This window comes from Choristoneura fumiferana, chromosome 10 (assembly GCF_025370935.1).
Source record: "Choristoneura fumiferana chromosome 10, NRCan_CFum_1, whole genome shotgun sequence".
In the NCBI taxonomy this organism is placed as follows: domain Eukaryota; kingdom Metazoa; phylum Arthropoda; class Insecta; order Lepidoptera; family Tortricidae; genus Choristoneura; species Choristoneura fumiferana.
In genome coordinates, this window is record NC_133481.1 from 9,655,858 (window position 1) to 9,678,197 (window position 22,340).

Sequence of the window (22,340 nt, forward strand, 5' to 3'; positions counted from 1 at the left end):
TACGAAGTTGATTAATTAACACTAATCCAATACTATAAGATTAAATATTATTTCAACAATACAATGTCTATTTTACAACAGAAATTAACAAAGACTACTATTTAATATTAAGTCACACTCGACACCCAAAACAGAACGAAATGAATTTAAAACCGCTATCATTTATCATTATCGCCATGTACCTACTATCTTTTTTATCATTATAAAATTTATACTCGTGATAAAAAAAGTTACTTGTAATGACCACAATTTGCAAGTGTACCTAAACATTACAGGCGAATAAATAAAAAGTTAAGTACCTAACCAACCTACTTGTATCTGTATCTACCTACCTGAGTACCTGCGCAACCATAAATTAAAAGATAGGTTTAGTTGTAAAGCCTATAGCGAGTTGTTTTCTCCAACCATACAACTTTATACCTATACTAGCGACCAGCCCCGGCTTCGCACGGGCAAAGTAAAAATAAAACGGCCAAGTGCGAGTCGGACTCCCGCGCATGAAGGTTCCGTACCCGTACCTATAGAACATTAGACTTAGACATTAGCAAAAAAGGGCAAAAAACACGATTGGTGTATGGGAGCCCCCCTTAAATATTTATTTTATTTTAAGCGAAGCCGTAGAAGCGAAGCGTCAACGTAGATAGAGTAAATGCATTTTTTGGTTAGATTGATATTTTTAATTTCGTAATATCTTCCAATTCAATTCAATCAATTAAATGTTACTTTAGTCTGCATATCGGGACTAAAGCTCCTCATTAATATCTAGGGATTAAAGTTTTTTTTTATTCTATGGAAACCCCTAAGCAGCCAATAACAGTGTTTGTGAATGAATGATTATCGGCATTTCAATGATTGTGTATAGACAATCTTAAGGCATGGAAATAACCTCAAAATGACAACTGTGCAAAAATATTAGACGACCGGATGGCCAAGTGGTTGGAGAACCTGACTACGAAGCTTGAGGTCCCGGGGCAGATATTTGTGTGAATAAGCACGAATGTTTGTTCTCGGGTCTTGGATGTTTAATATGTATCTAAGTATGTATATCTATATAGGTATGTTTATCCGTTGCCTAGTATCTGTATTTAGTAACAAGCTTTGCTTAGTTTTGGGGTAGTCAATTGGTGTCAAGTGTCCCATGATATTTATTTATTTATTATTATTAAAAAACACGATTTGATTTCGTGAAACAATGAATGATTACGAATATGAATCTACTTATTATATTAAGGATGAATTCATTTTATTATGCATAGTCCCATTAGTTTTAAAAAGTTTTTAATTTTGAATCTGTTGATAGATGTGCAAGAATTGAAAGCGTCACTTTAAAAAAAAAAAGCCGCGAGAGATTTTTTATTGCTATTTTAATTTTGAACAGATGTTCATTAGTCGTAATGTGCGTACGTTTTTAAAAAAAATTGTAAATTGTAAATTCAAAGTGAAAAGTAGAGTGTTTAACTCGAGACTAAACAACCATAATGACACTCGAAGTACTCGTATAGCCACCCTCGCTCTGCTGTGGTGGCTAAACATCTATGAACTAGTTTTAGTACCTTGTTGAACAATCTACTATTTTTACAAGATTCGCTAAAATGTGAACGTCCTAAGGGCTACTACAGACAGACTGACAGCCTTCCACCTGCAACTGCCTACTGCCCACACATTTAAATCGCAGCCAGCTGCTGCTATTTTCGTGCAGTTATTTATACGACTGCGACGGAATGGAAAATATATGGGCAGTCTGCAGTTGGCAGAACGACGAAAGCGAATACTATCCGAAAGTTTTTCCCTAGAATTTCAATTAGAATTTAACTGTGGCATACAAAGCCCGCTCTATACTCATATTTGCGCCAACATCGCGTCGCTGGCGCTGTGTGTATTAATTATATATACAATGAGTGAGTATGGGCATATTATATAAATGATTCTCAATATCACGTACAACTGCGTCCCCATTGGCTGACGTTGGCCCAACATGTAGAGCAGATTTTACAAGAACAATTCAAAATCTTGGGTAATCTAATTAATTTCTTCTTTTATGCGTGCAAAGTCAAATCTAATCCACAGTAACTGAGCACATCAGTACCTGGTTACCAAAGGTCGGAAATCGCCTGTCATTTTAAAAACCTAATCCTGGTTACATAGTAACTTCCTTACGATGTTAAGATATATGTACCCCAATAATGACATCTGTAGATTGTTAACTTTTTCAACTCATAAACGTAACTATCCTAAATCATCTTTATGCATTTAAGAATTTAGTGACGAAAATTCTACAGATTCTTCGTTGTCAATTTTAGTAATTTCAAACATGACTATCTGTCCTAGTATTATTGTTTACTACGACAAATAACTAAAGGCTGAACCCTTTGAGCTTGGCTGTACCGACAAGGCACATGATAGCTGGTTGCGGCTGTTATATATGATATTTATTACTTTCAAGCGACTGTTTGATGTGATCGCTGTATTGGGAGTCGTAAAATGAACTGATGTCATGTTATTCTTGAATACTTGGTTGGTACTAGCTTTAGTAAGCAAGGCTCTAACCGGATATCACTTTGTACAAGGAAGCTCTAAGCCCAGGACAAAGACCGCAGTATATATTGGAGCCAGGACTAATTGTATAGGTACAGTTCGCGTCGTGAAAATGAAATACGCATACGATTATGATTTAGTATACAGTTGTCGATGTCGTACTCGTATCCTATTTTTAATCGAATCGAATTTAAAAGGATAATATCACAGTTTTGTAGGTTTTACAGCGTAATGAGTAAGTACTTAATAAGTAAGTATAACTGACGACCAGATGGCCTAGTGGTTAGAGAACCTGACTACGAAGCTTGAGGTCCCGGGTTCGATTCCCGTGTCGGGGCAGATATTTGTATGAAAAATACGAATGTTTGTTCTCGGGTCTTGGGTGTTTACTATGTATTTAAGTATGTATCTATCTATATAATTATATTTATCCGTTGCTTAGTACCCATAACACAAGCTTTGCTAAGCTTACTTTGGGACTAGGTCAATTCGTGTGAATTGTCCCGTAATATTTATATTTTTTTTTTTATTTATTTTAACTGGGCTGAAAAGGACGAGGCGTTAACATAAATGGCGAGTACTTCACTCACCTTCGATTCGCTGACGATATTGTAGTCATGGCTGAGACCATGGAGAACCTCAGTGCTATGCTCGCTGACCTCAGCAAAGTTTCCGACCGAGTTGGCCTGAAAATGAACATGGACAAGACGAAAGTCATATATATGTCTAATGTCCATGTTGTGCCAGCTCCCGTAATAGTCGGAGACTCTGCGCTTGAAGTTGTTGACGACTATGTATATCTGGGACGAACGGTACCAATTAGGTAGGTACAACTTCGAGAAAGAGATCACTCGTCGAATCCGATTCGGCTGGGCAGCGCGCGTTCAGGAAGCTTCGCAGTGTATTTTCGTCCAATTATCGCAGTGTTTGTCTTTGACCAGTGTGTGTTGCCAGTGATGGCATACGGATCTGAGACGTAGGCGCTAACGATGGGCCTCAATAGGAAGCTCAAAGTCACTCAGAGGTATATGGAGAGGGCTATGCTTGGGAATTCTCTGCGGGATAGATTCAGAAATGATGATATCCGCAGTAGAACTAAGGTTTGCCGACATAACCTGAAGAATTGCGATACTGACTGATGGCCAATGGGCTCAGAAGGTTCTCGAATGACGTCCGCGGACCGGGAGACGAGCTGTCGGTAGGCCTCCTACAAGATGGAGCGACGACCTGGTTAAAATCGCGGGATCGCGGTGGATGCTGAAAGTACAAGACCGGCCTGAGCTGCTGAGTGGAGAGCCTTAGGGGAGGCCTATGTCCAGCAGTGGACGTCTTACGGCTGACATGATGTTGATGATGATGATGACTTAATTGTCGAATATTAATTTGTACGGAATCTTACACTGCGCGCGGCCCGATACGGACTTGGCAGGTTTTTTAAACAACTTTCCTATTTAAATACCAGCAAAGGCAGATAAATCAACTAAGATAGGGAATTTCTTTTAAGTTTTACTGCGAATCTACCTACATTAACAACGAACTATTCAATGACCATGAATGTGCTGAAAAGATATAACTACCTAGTTATACCTACTATGAAATTTGTTTTTACCGACACGATGTTTTGTTTTGGTTTGCTTTGTGCAAAAGTGATATAATTTTGCTCGTAGCTGTGTCTTGCCTAAGGAGAAGCACAACAAAATAATCAGAGCAATTAAATATTTAAAAAAAATGAGACGCTGGTCAAACTTCGTATTTCTTCGTATCTGATCATCGCTATAGCTGAATCGAGGCCGAGGCGCCCTTCCCCCTCTCCACCCCCAGGAGCCAGCTCCGGAAGTGGCGCGTGGAGCGCACGCGACGTCCCCCCGCGCTCTTACCCTCCTCCGCTTGTGACGAAACATGCAAATTTCCCTCGACCTCTTAAGGCCACGATACAAATCGAAGTAGGTGAAAATGCGTCCGTATTCTTCCCCTGAATTTCCCAAACAAGGTCGAGGATGAATTAGACTACATAAATTTTAGCTGATAAGCGGTTTAAAATAGTTTTTTTTTCTCCTAGTGGGATCTATCTTCGGAACGGCCATGAAGGAGCGTCACGTGCGTACTGGTAAATGTAAAACTAAATATACCTATATCGTTGAAATATTATAAAAACAATGTTGGCTAATTCTCGCTTTGTTTGGAATAATCACACTCGTATGTCCTACCATTTGAACTACTAGGGAAAGTAAAAACAATTAAGTGTTAAAAATAGAATGGATTTTGAATACCTAACTCGAATCGACACTTAATTTTCCGTAATGGATGGCGTTGCTGTGATATGGTAACTGAACCAGTAGGTACATACATAACCTACTTACTACTTTTTTAAATTAAAACTAAATGATCAAATTCACATAAGTAGTTTCATTTTTAGTTAAAACATACGAACATAAATTTCAAATCTGAAAAACAAAACTGTTTTAATATTCAATTCACTGTCCACCAAATCTAAGTATAAGAACCATCGATAGAAAACCTGCCATCAAATAAAAAACCGCATTCAAATCGGTCCTCCCGTTTAAGAGCTACGTTGCCACAGACACACACACACACACACACACACACACACACACAGACACACATAGCGGTCAAACTTATAACACCCCTCTTTTTGCGTCGAGGGTTAAAAATAGATAAGTGTAAGAAATTATTTTTAATACTTATAAACTTATAGTTTATCCATGTTTGTCCCTTACTAAGTTCCGCCCGCGCCAGATTTATGGATAAATGAACGGGCGACTTAAGGGTGTGTTCACAATAGTGCTATTTTTGGTACCTACTTTTGGTAGGTACATGGAATTTAACAAGTTTTATAACTAAGTGCCTTATGAATTACTAGAAACCATAAAAAAGGGTTCCGGGACATTACAAAACAAACCCATAACATTCTGATTTTTTTCTCTGTACCTTCAATTCTAAATTCCTCGTGGGCGTTTTCTGTTTAGCTCTTTGAACGTTGCAGACTTTTAGTAAAGTCAATAACCTAACCAACAAAAGGTTGGAAAACCCCCAACTTTGTCACTTCAAAGTTTGATATCTCAAAAACGGCTAAACCGATTTTGATAAAACATGTCTAAGAACCATCGCTAGAAAACCTGATTTCAAACAAAAAAAACCGCATTCAAATCGGTCCACCCGTTTTAGAGCTACGGTGCCACAGACAGACACACACAGACAGACAGACACACAAATAAATATCACGGGACAATTCACACCAATTGACCTATTCCCAAAGTAAGCTTAGCAAAGCGTGTGTTATAGTTACTAAGCAACGGATAAATATAATTATATAGATAAAGATATATACTTAAATACATATTAAATTTTACATACAAATATCTGCCCCGACACGGGAATCGAACCCGGGACCTCAAGCTTCGTAGTCAGGTTCTCTAACCACCACTAGGCCATCTGGTCATCTAAACACATAGCGGTCAAACTTCAGGTGGTCGATACCACCACATTAGACCTAGGAACTTCTTTATTTACTTCTCATGCATAAGATACATTACGAACTTACATACATCAATGCATGGAGTTTCCACCCCGGCCAGCTCATTGCCCTACCTAATGCTTGGAAGATACTAGGTACGTTCCGCTTTCAAAACCCCGCTCGTAATGCATTAAAATGTTATCAAGACGATCATGTTTGTTATTAAACTAGGAAATTATCTACTCATAACATTGATGTAAGGAATAAATAACCGAATCGAAATAACCACTTCTAGAGATATCAAATGCATGCTTGTCTAAACAATTATTTAGAACACTTAATCATGGGAGTTGTATGGATACCTAGATACTAAGTTTAATGGAATACTGTATAAAGATAAACGTAGATTATTTATTACAAAATAAATTTTATTTGAGATACAAATTCACACTATCTTTTAAAGGGAATCAAATAAAGTTTACTGAACCTCCTATTTGAACTACGAAACAGCATTTTGGCCATGCACAGGTCGTTTTGGATAGACACAGCGACATGTCTGAGGGCGATTCCCTGATAACAGAAAAGTAAAAATCGGGTCATTGCATGTGACGTTTTGAGACATCGCCGATTCGAGTTTGTTTGTAAATCCGGCTCGCGCACCTGCCTTCGCCTTTATTTACTCGAATCATGCAAGAAATCGGCTGAGCTACGCAGCCGTGCCGCAGTCATGGCCCGCCCGCCCTGCGCTCAACATAGCCCTGGCCGCCCTCGGTGATACCGCGTCTGACACAGTGTAGTGATGACAAAGTGATTCTGACTCGGTTATGAAGTGAGGATGTCTCAGGCGCCATCCGGCAAGAAGGGCGGAAAGGGACCGCCCAAGAAGGCGGCAGAGGAGGAGAAAGTGGTGGCCGCGAAGGTCGCGGAAGATAAAGATGAAACTTCATCAATCAATGGAGACAAGAAGGAGATCAAGGAGAGCAATGGAGACGTCCCAAAACCTCCCAGCGCGGGGGTCAACATGCGGGAAGCAGCGGCGAAGGTGCTGGTGCTGGCACAGAAGACCGAGTGGTCGGCCGTGGAGCAGACCCTCAAGGTCCTGGAGAAGCTGGTGGCAGCCGGCGGCGAGGACACCGTCACCGTGCCCATGGCGGGCATACACGATCCGGTCAGCTATTAACCCATAACTCTTATGACCCACACAACCTAAATTCCAATCAAACTGCTGAATTAATTAGAAAATGGATTTGCTGACAGATCTTTACGCGTGGGAGTAGAACAAATTCCCCTTTTCCAGTTTTCGTTGTTCAAACGAACTGGATTACATGACTGGCGAAGGTTAGTCATAACCTACTAAACCTATAGGTAATGTTAATATTTTCTGAGCCGGACTTGGCCTCAATTTGCATTATTATTTATAAGACCTCAAAATTTGCTGCTTACGTTTCTAATTAAGTTTATTTTTTCATTTGTTTTAGTGGTAAGCACTACTCAAAATAAATGTGTTATTTTTTCATTATCTTTAAAGGACTCTCAACAAATCCAATTTCTGCAATGCTGTCTAAAAACCACTGCAAATGTGATATAAATATAAATACCTTCTTTCGTGATAGGCAGTCGTAGTGTGCCTTCCGCAAAGCGTTTTTTTATTTTATTTTTTATTATTTTTATTGCAGAAAAGCGTAATAAAATGAACCTAATGGTAACGGCGTCTGCATTCTGGCGTGTAACCAAAATTTTCTTCGCTGTAATTTAGTACAGATTAAAATCTACGATGAACTTATCCAAAAATTGAGGTTTTAGGAGTCTAGGAAAAATTTGGAAAGCCTCTGATAACTAAGTAACAAAAACTTGAACTATGAAAAAAGTAAATAGGTACTTCTAGAACAAGTTAACGAAACAATTGTTTAGATAGGATACAACACAAAGCTCCTAAGCTGTTGCCTTCCCTAAACGCTATACAATATGTAATATTTTACTTTTGTTTAAATTACCACATATTTAAACCAAGCATTTGGGTCTAGAAAAATTCGCTACTTAAAACTCAAAACATACTTATTCTGTCTAATATTTTAATTTTCTGTGTAGGTACTGACCTTCCTCACAATTTGAGTCGGCCGGCAACACGAGTTATGTCGCTTTTGGATACCTACTGTCAGTCGTTTGGCCACGCCAACTGTCCCGCCCATCACTGCTTCAGCTATGATTGGCTTACTTCGGCTCAAATAATTGCCAATAACAGTAATTTATCAATGCTCATCAAATAACTATCGTATATCATACAATAATAATATAATGTTTTCATACTTTCATTTGAAACCAAATTGCACGAAAAAACGTTGCGAACCCATTGCAATGGAAAATAGCTGCTCTTACATTTTCTTATCGCTTAATTCATACACTAAAACGTACCTAGGTACATTTTAATTTTTTCACTTATCATGCTCATAAATGTTACTTTAGACTCTGCATATCGGGACTAAAGCTCCTTTTTATTCTCTAGGGATTAAAGTTTTTTTTTAATTTACGTTGGAAACCCCTAAACAGCTAACACGGTGTTTGTGAATGGAAGATTTTTAGGGCGTGGAAATAACCTCAAAATGACAACTGTGCAAAAATATTAAAAAAAAAATAATTTCATGAAACACAATTAATGATTACGAATATGAATTTATTCAATTAAATTAAGGACTAGCATTTACCCGCGGCTTTGCTCGCAAGTGAGCATGCAAGCAAGCATGCAATAAGCATGCATTCAAGCAAGCATACTCCCAAATGTGCAAGAAATAGTGCAAGCAAGCATGCATGCAAGGGTACATTCAAGCATGCAAGCCAGAATGCAAACAACAGATCAAGCAAGCATACTCATAATGGAAACAAGAATTCATTCAAAGCTGCATTCAAGCATGGAAGCAAGCATGCAAGTGAGCTTGCTTCGCTTGCGTGAACCATAAACATTACAAAAAAGCAAGCAATCAAGCAAGCAGGCAAGCAAGCATGCAAGCAAGCATGCAAACAAGCATGCAAGCAAGCATGCAAGCAAGCATGCAAGCAAGCATGCAAGCAAGCATGCAAGCAAGCAAGCATGCAAGTGAACATGTAAGCAAGCATGCAAGCAAGTATGCAAGCAAGCAAGCATGCAAGCAAGCATGCAAACAACAGATCAAGCAAACATACTCCCAACGGTGCAAGCAAGCATGCAAGTTATTTAGTTCAAATATTTATCACTTCGCACGAGTAAGTCATTAAATACAGCGGTTGAATTGAGATTCTGTGATTTTACAAAATTCCCGTGGGAATTCCCGAAAATTACGTGGTTTTCATTGACTGCATTAAAAACAACCATCCCAAATTTCATCACTCTGGTCTCAGCGGTTGTTATTTCAAGATTTTATCCCTATCCTGTGGGAATATCGGGGTTAAAAGTAGCCTATATTTTATTCCAGATGTACAGCTATCTACATACCAAATTTCATCCAAATCCGTCCAGCCGTTTCAGCGTGAAGGAGTAACAAAAATACTCACTCACTCAATCACAAACTTTCGCATTTATAATATTAGTAGGATAGTAGGATTAATTCATTTTATTATGCATAGTCCAATTAGTTTTAAAATAGTTTTCAATTTTATTAAACTGTTTTCTTAATATGCGTTTGCATAGCGTCACTTCATAAACAATAAAAGAAAATATATTTTTTTGCTATTTGAATTTTGAACAGATGGCCTGTCGAGCGTACGTTTTTAAAAAGTAATATTGTAATTTTGATCAGAACATTGTTTTATTCCTCGCATTCAAAGTGAAAAGTAGAGTGTTTAACGCGAGGCTAAACAACCATAATGACACTCGAACTATAGCCACCCTCGCTCTGCTCGGGTAGCTAAACACCTCGTGTCGTTATGGCTTGTTTTAGTCCCTTATTGAACAATCTACTATTGTTTACTTCTGAGCTTTGACTGAAATTCAAGCTTGAACATGGTTACTAAACATTACCTACTAAACAAACGAAAACTATATGAACTGTGGAGTTCGCCTCTATTTAGAATTTACGTATAAAGCAAAAATACACCGGAACCTCGAACCAAAACGTTTGTATATACTTATGTATAAGTATTAACGTTATATCAGTCTATTATACTCTTACAAACAAGAAGCTGCGTGCGAGTGAATGCATCAAAAATGCAATTACAATTATGTTTACTACTCGTTTAACATCCTTCGATTATGTTTTGTTTTCGTGTTCAGTTTTTCAATGACTTACGTCCTTTACATAACCTAGTCAGTTAGCTTGTACATAATATTTGTATCAACTAGGTACCCTACCCTACCCTAGATACCCTTGCTATGCGGGTACTTAATAGAGTTGTCCACATACGTGCCAGATACCACGACATAAGGACTTGGTGTCCTCCAGATAACACTAAAAGCTGATATCTGCCGACTATGTATTAAACAACGTTTAGCTTTTGACAATGATAAGGCACTTGGCATTTAGATGTTGGTAAACAAATGCCTTTTCTAATGTTCATATTCCTGTTATCTTCTATTAAGATGAAAAATTGACAAATACGTTAACAAGCCGGCTAACTAATTAATTAAGTAATTATAAATAACTGGAATTAAGCTATATAATATGTAACTTTGAAAAACACGTAATAAGAATTTAAAAAGAACAGTAGCGTTTTAATTACAGAAAAAAAAACACACAAAAAAAGAACTTACGTATCACGGTCAAGAAATGGTCCCAAATCAGCATAATAAATCCTCTTTAAAACCAGCAATGATCGGCCCTGCGTTTTGTCTAAGTGACAGATTACAGTTATTTGACTGTAACCTTTACATTTTGTCGTTTACGAGTATCTTTTCCTTCCTTTACCAGTGGCGTGGCGTTATAAATTTCCGTGGTTTACGCCGAAGCAATGATCGCTTGCATCTGTCATAAATTCTGTATGTCTTGTTGTTCTATTTTGTTAATATTGGGCAAGCCCGAATAGGGTTATATGGACGCTGCGCCACTGCTACTCACATTCCATTCCATAAGAATGCACCGTGGCTGAAGTTTTAACAGTTATTTTTCCCTACTTAAGTCTGGTTGTCACTGGCAATGCCGTCGCTGCCGGCGTGTTTGCCGTGATATCTTGGCAACGGATCGCGTGCAAGACACAGTCATCTTTACCCGTTTTTACTGCCAGGAGTCAGTTTACTGCGAGATCGATCAAAACCCCTGTATGATATGTTTTGATTTTTGTGAGCAAAAGAAAACTTGTACCTGCTTGCTTCAAACTCGCAGCTTCTAAAAGTGGATATACATATATAAATAAATATATAAATATCACGGGACAATTCACACCAATTGACCTAGCCCCAAAGTAAGCTTAGCAAAGCTTGTGTTATCGGTACTACGTAAGCAACGGATAAATATAATTATATCGATATAGATACATACTTAAGTACATATTAAACACCCAAGACCCGAGAACAAACATTCGTATTTTTCATACAAATATCTACCCGACACGGGAATCGAATCCGGGACCTCAAGCTTCGTAGTCAGGTTCTCTAACCACCAAGCCATCTGGTCGTCTAAAATATATATAGGTACATACGTATGCTTTGCGCTAATTATTGTTTCGAAAATAAAATAAAAAATAAATTTAAAAACCATAAACCTGACTGTATTGAAAAAACAAAAAAGAAAAAAAAACAAGTGTAGTGGTCTTAAACTCTCTTAAATAACCTAAAGTTCAACAGACAGACAACAGACGGGATCCATTCAAAATCGTCGCCAGATCAAAAATCCTCAGTAACGTCTATCAGAGATAGAAGTATTATTAGAGACAGTATGAATGAAGGTTCATTAGGTCCACTCCTGTTGGCTCGTGCTGAGGCACCAGCTTTAAAAGGGTAGAAAATTATTTGCGTGGTTTTTTTTTAATCAAATCAGTATTTTTTTTATTATAAGTATTTTTTTTTTCGTGTAACTAATCTAAGTTACAATAGCTTAATAGTAAAAACTGCTCGTCATCAAAAAACCTGACTTTTTCTGATAGTGCAGCAACGTAAATTGTTGTTGTTAAGGAGTCCTCCTGGTGCTTCGCCATCCGTTCCACTTCACCATGTGCTTTGTGACGAGCCTAAATTGCGTAACAACTACATATGTAAAAGTAATCGAATCTCAATCCATGAAATACTTGTTATGGAATAGTAGTCCGTTATAGTGGTTTTCCTCATCAATGCCGCTATTTAAGGTTTATATATTTACTATCTATTTAAGTCTATATATTTAGTCTTATATATAGTCTATATATTTAAGGTTTTTGGAGTCTTTTTGTATTTTTTATTTCATTTCCAAATTTGTTACTTTTATTGTCATCCCGTGAAATTCAACGAAAATACAAACTGAAACATGGATGGGAATCTAACCCGGTCCTCAGCATTCTGTGCTGCGTAGCTATACCGCTACACAACCACTGGACAGGAGTCTAGACACAAACTTCTCCCATACACCACACATTTCAGCCTGCTTATTTCTTAGTCACTTAAGCAGCGATACTAAATGGTGATTTCCAAGTTACTAACTACTAAATATACCCAAATCGTCATAGGCGTGTCGCTGCAATATTTAAAGAGTTCCCTCGATTTCCCTTGGATCCACTCATCAGATTCAGACTTCGTGATAATGGGACCTATTCCTATTTAAAAAATAAATAAACCTCCTTCTTTCACAGAAATCAGTTAAAAAGTAACAGTAGTTTTTTCTATGGTATAGGGGGAAAACGAGCAAACGGATCGCCTGACGGTGAGAGTTTATAGGTATTGGAAAAGCCCTTATATTATAGCTTTGTGGTTTTTTTAATTTATTTCAATAGTTAGTGCAAATTTACATTAACGTACAGTCAGGTATATTTTTTTTTACAACCATAGTGTCAAATGCCTGTAAACACCAATCTTACAATTACAGGTGTAACATTTTAACATTCTTTGTACCGTACCTACTTATTTAAGTATCGAATATTATTTAATTATCCTAGCTTATTTCTGACAGCTATGCGAAAAACGATTTTGCATTGACATCTATACCTTTAAACGAGCAATTCTGGTATATAATATATAATCAGAATCACGGAAACGGTTCCAACGATTTCGATGAAATTTGCTATGTAGGGGTTTTCGGGGATGACAAATCGATCTAGTTTGGTCTTATATCTCTGGGAAAACGCTTTGTATCGAGTTTTAGCCCGAGCAAAGCTCAGTCGTTCAGGTACTTTATATTAAATATTCAAACAAATCCGAGGTTACCCGCAGTGACACTCTTTACAAAGAAAGCCCTTCAACTGACATTATAACTCGCACTGCCTCTTAAAATAAAATAAAAGATAAAAGAAGACTAGTTATTTCCAATGAAGTTTAACTGAGTAGTTTAACTGAATATGTATGCGCCATTCACGTCTTTTGTCCACGCTTTTTAAGGTACATACGTTACGTACGCGACATACGTTTCCATTAGTTAATTTCCATATTCATACCTACATTCCATCTGCACACGCAATTCCGTTTCCTTCTTGTCAACCGCCATCTAACCCCAGACTAGTATTATATTTCTTACTAGCTTTTGCCCGCGGCTTCGCTCGCGTTAAATTTGGAGTAACATACATTTACTTTCTGCGATTTTTTTTCGTGTTTTGATTATTTTTTCGGAGGATTATATGGAAATACAAATACAGACAGATTTCTTTCAGACAGATGGTGCAAATTTTGTAATACAAAAATCGACCTACATACGTATTTAATTATGATTCTTACTAACTTTGAAACCCTGCTTCGCTGATTCAGGGTTGGAATTTTAGAAAACGTTAAAGTACATACTACGCGTTTCTTTTGAACTTTTGTTCGACTTCATACACGATATAGGATTATATCCGAGAAATTGTAAAGTTCCAGCGGGACATGAATATTACTGTTATGATCTATTTTAATATTCTTAATTGTCGATTAGAGACACATTGTAGCTTTCTATTATTTAAATAATTTTGAAAATCTGCCTCAAAATTGAATTTTTTTTTATTCTGCGGAAAGATTGCCATTTTTTTAAAGTAAGTAGTCTAGTGTCAATCAGGGATAGTGTATATTTCTATTGATAAAAGAATTATTTAAATCAGCTTAATAGTTTCAGAGATGACCCCCAACAAACAAAGAAACAAAGTTGAGATATTTTCCTATTCTTTCTATTTTTCTAATCTTTGCCCTAGTGCACCTCTGCATTACTTTAGGTCCTCTATGCCAAATTTCACACCGTAGCATGCTGAACAGTTGTGTTACTCTGAAGATGAGCTCTGGTTGAGTTCGAAACGCGTCAGTGTAAAGTGGTGGTGGTGATAGATGGATTTGTGTGTTCTTACAGTGTGGAGTTGGAGGAACTGCATGAACACACATTGCATGGGCACAAAAGTAGCCATCATAAAGGTCGCGGGTGGGCAAAGTAATTGTGTCAGCTCGTTGAACTTATATTTAAAATTTCGTATCTATGCTATCAGCCCTTGAGGAGTTCCGTCATCAGCAGACGACCCTGGCTGCAGCATCAGGCGGTGTATATCATATAAACGCATTGTCATTGAAATTTAACAATCATGTAAAGTCTTTTGCATGTGCCATCAACTTTTGAGGAGTTCCCTTCTACGGAGACGATCCACGACGCCAGGATGAGCAGGATGTCACTGCTATAATTGTTACCAGATTTACATCAGTTTGCCAAATCTCCAGTCCCCAGTTTTATTGGTTTAGCTTATGCGTTTTCTGATTCAGTTGGTAAATATATAAAATCCTCTTTATTCTTTTTATCCCGTGGGATATTGGGAAAATCTTTGAAACAGTTTTTACCTACCTGCATGCCAAATTTGAAGTTCCTAATAATTATAGTTACGCAAATAGAGCCATTTTTGAAGTGAAAATATAAATCCCATTTTATTCCCTATCCCGTGGGAATTTGAAAAATCCTGTAAATAGTTTTTAGCTGTTAGTATTACTTACTTGTTTACCAAATTCAAAGTCTCTAATAATTATAGTTACGGTAAAAGGGTTAATAATTGAAAGTGAAAATACAAATCCCATTTATTCACTATCCCGTGGGAATGTCGAGAAATCCTGAAAACCGTTTTTAGCTGTTAGTATTACCTACTTGCATGCCAAATTTGAAATTTCTAATAATTGTAGTTACGCAAATAGGGCCATTTTGAAGTGAAAATATAAATCCCACTTTATTCCCTATCCCGTGGGAATTTTGATAAGCCTGAAAATAGTTTTTAGCTGTTAGTATCACCTACTTGTTTACCAAATTCGAAGTCTCTAATAATTATAGTTACGGAAATAGGGTCATTAATTAAATGTGAAAATACAAATCCCATTTATTCACTATCCCGTGGGAATTTCGGAAAATCCTGAATACTGTTTTTAGCTGTTAGTATTACCTACTTGCATGCCAAATTTGAATTTTATAATAACTATAGTTACGGAAATAGGGCCATTTCGAAGTGAAAATATAAATCCCATTTATTCTTTATCCCGTGGGAATTTCGAAAAATCCTTTCTTAGTGCGCGTTTACACCTATTAAGGAACATATATTCCAAATTTCAAGTTTCTAGAGCCAGCGGTTTGAGCTGTGCGTTGATCTATAAGTCAGTCAGTCAGTTTCTTCTTTTATATATATAGATATGTATTTGTGGGAACTAGCCGTTACTCACGACTCCGTCCGCGTAGAATTCGGTTTTCACTATCCCGCGGAGAACTACCGTAAACTTAGGTTTCTATAGTCCTAGCGTTCATCAATAGTCCAAACGGACTTTTTATTATTTCGAACAATCACGGAACTGCTAACGTCATCTAGGAGGTTCATTGCAGCCTAATCCAATAGAAAATGCACAATCAACCTCCTAAACGTTAGCAGTTCTGTAATTGTTCGAAATGTCAAAAAGTCCGTTTGAGCTGTTGATGAACGCTTGGGACTATAGAAACCTAAGTTTACGGTATGCAATTTTCCGAGATAAAAACTATGCTATGTCCTTCCCCGGGACTCAAACAATCTGTATACCGAATTTCATCTAAATCGGTTCAGCAGTTTAGACATGATGAAGTAACAAACAAACAAACAGACAAACTTTCGCATTTAGTGAGAAGTGAGATGAAGGTAAATTTGTGGACGAATGATTGAACTACGAGAGAGAACTTCTGTGGAGTGAAAGGGACGATCGAGTGAGTTAGAGTGTGAGATATGATCGGATGAGCCTAGCTGCTACATGTATTTTCTATTTTCTTTACTGTCAACTTTTAGTGTCATATTTAATTTCAATCAACTCTTTGAAATTTTAATTTGAAAAGAGTATTTCCTTCACACGATCCCAAGTATATTCCTTTTGTTATTTATATCAATGCTGCAAGGACGTAAAATTAGATTTGAAGGTAAAGGTACATGATTTCCCTAGAAATGGATAGAAAAAGTTTATGATGGTCGAAACGGCTAGCATTAATTCAAAACACTCATTCAAATAACTAATAAAAATGAAAAATTCTTACATGACGTCTATTTCTGGCTGTACAATGGCCGTTTACGATACTGGCAAGCGTGCCAGGGGCTCAATTAGAAAGTAAATCTTAGCGGGCAGCCCTTCGGAGCGTGGCGTGAGGGAAGTGTGTCAGACGGCGGGGCGGTAATGAGGCGACTGTTTTCCATGACTTAACTACACATAAGTAAAAAGTCAACTGAGTCAACGGTGATTTCACGGATTTCTACTTTTTCTACTAACTTTCAATAATAAATATACTGCCCTCCTAAGGCAAAAGGCGGTATCTCAAAAAAAACACGTGGTTTATTTTTGTACCATTGTATAGCTTAAGACTTCTGAATCAGATGGTATATTTTTTATACATATACCGCCTTTTGCCTTAAGAAGAGAGGGCTGTCGTAACCAAGTCATAGTACGGCGAAGTAGCGAATTTTAAATGTGATGTAGTATGGTATTTTGTATAAAGAATCTGGACACCATGTATTGCAGGGCTATATCGAATATTCCAAACTGTGTAACCCATCAAAACATAAATGTGAAATGAGAGCCAAGTTCAATATTATGATATATGCCTTGATTGTTGACTTTAACGACAAAAGAAGTGCGATCTAAATGGGTGCCAAGTGCCAAGGTGCCAAGTTCAATGGTCAGTCCTGAAATGTATTTTTATGACAATATAAAATGTTTTCTAACAACTTAAAATATAATTTCTTCTTATAACTTAGGATAATATACTGAAGCAAGTACTTAAGTACCTAGTAAAACAATCATCGAAGAGATGGCTATAATTTCTTTTAATTTTTGCTCGTCAGTTCAGTTGCATAATTTCTACCGTTATCACTGTTATCAGACAATTTCCCAGCTTGAAGAAGTTGTATATTGTATTATTGTTTATTGTATGTATTATATTATATTTTTATAATTATGTGTATATATGTACGTAGTGATTTCTTTTAAAAGCATTATACTATACCTACCTACAGTGTGATTCAAGAGACATGAGGACTAACCCTACCGGATTTAGTTATTTACGGTTACTATATCGTAACAAGAAAGTTTAAGTGAGAGGAAAGTATTTTTCAACGTTACAAACAAAACGTACACCTATTAAATTATTTCAATTTACTTACTGTCATTTGGTGCAAATGGAAAATGGACAACTCGAAATTGTACGTCAAAGCAGAAAAATGACAATTTGAAATACATCAACAAGGAAAATTATCCATCCCGAATATCATCGAAAATGCAACCTTGTCGTATGTTAAAATTAACAAATCTGATGTGTGCCAAAAACACGACCACTTGTATTTACGTACACTCAGAAATATGAGGAATTTTCAATTAATTCCACCCGAAATCTTGTTCTGGGCCTAAATTATGCCTTAATTTAGACAACATTCACTTATTGCTTATTTCATTTAGTAATTTATAATGGACAATTTGGGTTAATTTAATATACAACAAAAATAAATTTGGTTGTAAATATTTTTCAGCACAATTACATTTTGTCAAAATTCACTTTGGTTGATATTTTGATCCAAATTCAAAATGGTCAATTCAAGTGGACGATTTTCCATTTGCACCGAATGACAGTAAATCATTATTTCTAAGTGCATGGTCACTTTGCAATTAAGAGCATGGGGGTTTTACTCGTACTTAAATTTGATTGTGCAATACCTATGTGTGTGAGAGTAGGTTTAGTCCTGCTCACGTCCTTCGAATCACCTGTGTTGTTTGTTGCTTTATTTTTGTACAATAAAGTGTTAACATATATACAATTTAGCGGTTTAAATTTCACTGCTAAAGTCCTCACCTTCTTCTGCTCGATCGCCCCCCATTTCCGCCAGTAAACAATTTGGCCTACATAATTTCGGATGTAAATTGGTGGAGAGTTGCTGACCGTTTGTGTGTCAAGGCAAGGAGTTTTGCGTGCGGCTTAGCGGCTTAATCGATGGGATTAATGACCTTGACGCTGACCTATCTAATCTTGCAGACAAAGGTTAAATTTAAAAAAAATACTTACCTTTATTTTTGGGATTTTTACCGGACCGTTTGAAACTAAAAGCACAAGGTTACTGTATCCTATTTATATGTATTATCCGATAGTCAAATAAATCTCAAGGTAATAATTATTCGAAAGACTTCTATGAAATTTATTTTCATGTTACTACATCTATTTCACCTTTTACCTACATTCTTTTAACTTATTCCAATGTAAAGTAGTGAAAAACTGAAGGCGTATCTTTAGCATATTCTATTGTGTTCAATCTTAAAATAAATCTGACACATAGGTGAATTCTTGGTAAACAACAATTTACCGCAATTTCCGTTAATTTACACTAGCGAAAAATTCTGTACTTTAATGACAAGAATTAACTGCCGTTACATATTCGGTCTTTCTCATGAATAATTTATAAACTAAATGTTCAGTACAAAGCAGGTATGATTAATAAACTCGAGTAGGTATTTAAGCTATAAGTATGAAAAAATTTGGTTTAATTCTTGAGGAATCCGCATTACCTACTGTTATAATTTAGGTCGCTTTTCGGAAACGTTTAGCTCCTTAAGTATAAAATTCCTGGCGCACCTTCATTTTTTAAATTCTTCATTTATTATGTATGCTGAATATGACTAGATCTAATGTGTTTCTGTGCGTGCATATAGATAACCAACCACCATTGACACAAAAATAATACTTTGTTTATAGAACACAACGCATGGAGGTATTTCAGTCAGAAGAAGAGATAAACTACACTACACTACACTATGCTGAGCTGAGACCGTTTCGCGATTTCGCAAATACTGTCGTTAATATTTATTTTTGTTTTATTTTGTGTACTTACTTTTTTTTTTTACTACTAGTATTTTCGAATTAGCGATACACGTTTCTATTTCTATTTCTATTTCTATAAACATAATTACGCAGTTCAGAAACTTACCTTACATTCCAGCCTACTAATTCTGTTAATATTATAAATTTTAAAGTTTGCATATTTGTTACTCCATTGTTCAAACTGCTCAACGGATTTAGATTTATAAGTTTAATAACTTGTTTCATCATATTAGTACCTACCTATTTTATCAAGGAAAATTGTGAAGTTTCAGCAAGGCAAAATAAACGGGCATAGGTACCTAGTATGTATATTTTTAACACTAACCCTGACTTAAACCATTAAAAGTTTCTGAAAGTTACAGTACAAAAGTCAAAGTCAAACTCAAAATATCTTTATTCAATTTAGGCTATAACAAGCACTTATGAATGTCAAAAAAAACTACCAACGGTTCGGAAAAACCTCTGTTGAGAAGAATCCGACAAGAAACTCAACGAGGTATATATTTTTTTAAACAGATTTACAATATTATTAAATGATATACATCACAAGTATTTAACACAACTTTATTTTTAACACAGTAGGTTCGCTATTTGAAGGGATCGCTAATGCGGATCGGAATTATTTCCAAATATCCCTGTCCATGATATTATTGCCTTAGATATTAATGTCTTCTTGACAATAGATCTGAATTTTGTATCCGTTTCATTTTTAGTACAATACAGTGCCTCTTGATATGCACACCACACAAAAAATACAGAAAAAACATGCACTACATAGAGTCAGTGTTCAGGGTCAGGGTCCTATACACAGGCACACTCGAGAAACTGAATCACGTACCAGGGTGAATCCTTCGTGCTACTAAACCCGGATTTTTAATCCCACGGAAAAAATGTAAACAAAGATTCGTTAATGTCAAAGTGGCAACAGCTTTGTTTACATTTTTTTCCATGGGATTAAAATCCTAATATAGGTAATATAATGTCATGTTGACATCTCCCATACGTTTCATAAGAAATCATAGCTAAATTGATTATGAAAAGGTTCCACCCTGGTACGAGATTCAATTTCGTCGACTGTCGGTTAACTTAGTTACATTTCTTTGCTCAATATTCTGAGATTCTTTGTTCAAGATTGTACTCGAGACTGAAAACTATAGACTGTTATAAATTAAATTTCACGCATTGCGGGAGGAAGATGCAATTCTTGGCCCTATTACCCTAAAACGCCAGGACCCCCGATAAATTAAAGACGGCCTCGGTCAACTTTACCCTACAAATGCACATGACGATGGCATGCTTGATTCAGGCTTAGCAACACTAGGCTTAGATCCTAAGCATAAAAATGTGAAATGTGAAAACATGACCTTCAACGAACATACAAAATTCAGTTTTATTTCTTTTACTATACTAATGATTATGGCCGTAGTTACACTAATAACAAACTTTTTACAGCCCAGACTAACAGCTTTTCGGTAGGTATTACTCCTTATTTATTGCAGTTTTAGCTTGTTCATTTGTTCTATTTTATGGGCAAATTATAATTTTACACGTTTAGGAATTAAGGTTAAATATTTTTTCAAAGAAAACATAGGTTGGCTGAATTATAGGTTGTTCGATCGTTTTTAGGGTATCCGTAGCCAAAATGGCAAAAATGGAACCCTTATACTTTCGCCATGTCTGACTGTCTGTCTGTCCGTCCGCGGCTTTGCTCAGACAATCAGTGCTAGAAAGCTTTAATTCTGCACGGATATAATGTAGCACTCATGCCGACAAAATGGTACATTTTTTTTTTTTTTTTTGTATACCTCCCCTAGATGTAAAGTGGGGTGATTTTTTTCTCATCCAACCCTATGATGTGGGGTATCGTTGGATAGTCTTTTAATCATTGGGGAGTTGTAAAGACGATTTTTCGATTCAGTGATCTGTTTGCGAAATATTCAAGTTTAAAGCGCAAATTTTCATTAAATCGTGCGCCCTCCCCCCCCCCTCCCTCTAAAACCCAAAGTAATGATTTGAATAAATTTGAAAAAAATCATGATGGAAGTTAAATACTTACATCAAATTTACAAGGAAAACTATAACAGTAAAATTCGCTTAAGAATTATTAGTAGTTTAAGAGCTTTTAAGAGTAGGTAAATAGCAGCCTAAGGTACAAAATTTACCTAAACTTTGAAGATTCGAAAACGGAAATTCGGAATGGAACCCTATCTTTGGCGTGTCCGACACGCTCTTGGCTGGTTTTTTCGAATTAATTTTACCTGCAATGTGTGAATACCACGACTGTCCACGACTAAGTCGAAATACGATATTGCTCCAGTTTATATTATATCAATGTACCTAATTATAATCAACTATAGGATTTAATTGATTATAAATAGTTATAATTTATTTTTTCTTAACCCTTGGCTCTAAATTCTTGTTTTTTTATGTGTTTTGTATGTGTTTTATGTTTTTCAAGTCAAAATCAAAAAGTTTGTTCTGCAAGTAGGCCACAAAGGGCTCTTTAACATGTCACCTTTTTAAACAACCAGCGCTTTCGGAAAGACCATAATTACCAAAAAGAATGCGCTGCAAGAAACTTGGCAGAAAGTAAATTTTTCAAAACAAAAAAAAAATACTACCGAATACATACCAATAGCGAAATAATACATAACAATATGAGGTACTCAAAGAAAAAATGACATTAAAAAATACAAGGATGAAGTGAAGTTTAATAAAAACAATCTTATAAAAACAATTCCTTTAATTGGAAATATGCATTGTTAACCTGGTTATGTTCGTTATGATTGCCTTTTATTAATCAATATTATTATTATTAGTACTTTGTACAACGATACCCCGACGGATATGACGCTGCATATTTTGAAACATAATTACATAAATCAACAGCTATTCGGTTAGGTCAATGGCTATCGATATTGACTTTAAGCTGAAATTTTCAT

General features: G+C 36.3%; 2 protein-coding genes across 2 annotated transcripts in view; one reads left to right on the top strand and one right to left on the bottom strand.

Moving 5' to 3' along the window:
• Positions 1-22,340, bottom strand: part of LOC141431748 (medium-chain acyl-CoA ligase ACSF2, mitochondrial-like) — a gene marked incomplete at its 5' end in the record, with an annotated part of 134,319 nt that overhangs the window by 16,495 nt on the left and 95,484 nt on the right. The window lies entirely within an intron of this gene.
• Positions 6,740-22,340, top strand: part of LOC141432051 (uncharacterized) — a 53,484-nt gene continuing 37,883 nt past the window's right edge. Inside the window, 1 exon segment of the mRNA XM_074093424.1 lies at positions 6,740-7,178. Within this exon segment, the coding sequence (XP_073949525.1) occupies positions 6,846-7,178 (333 nt within the window). The 5' untranslated portion in view covers positions 6,740-6,845.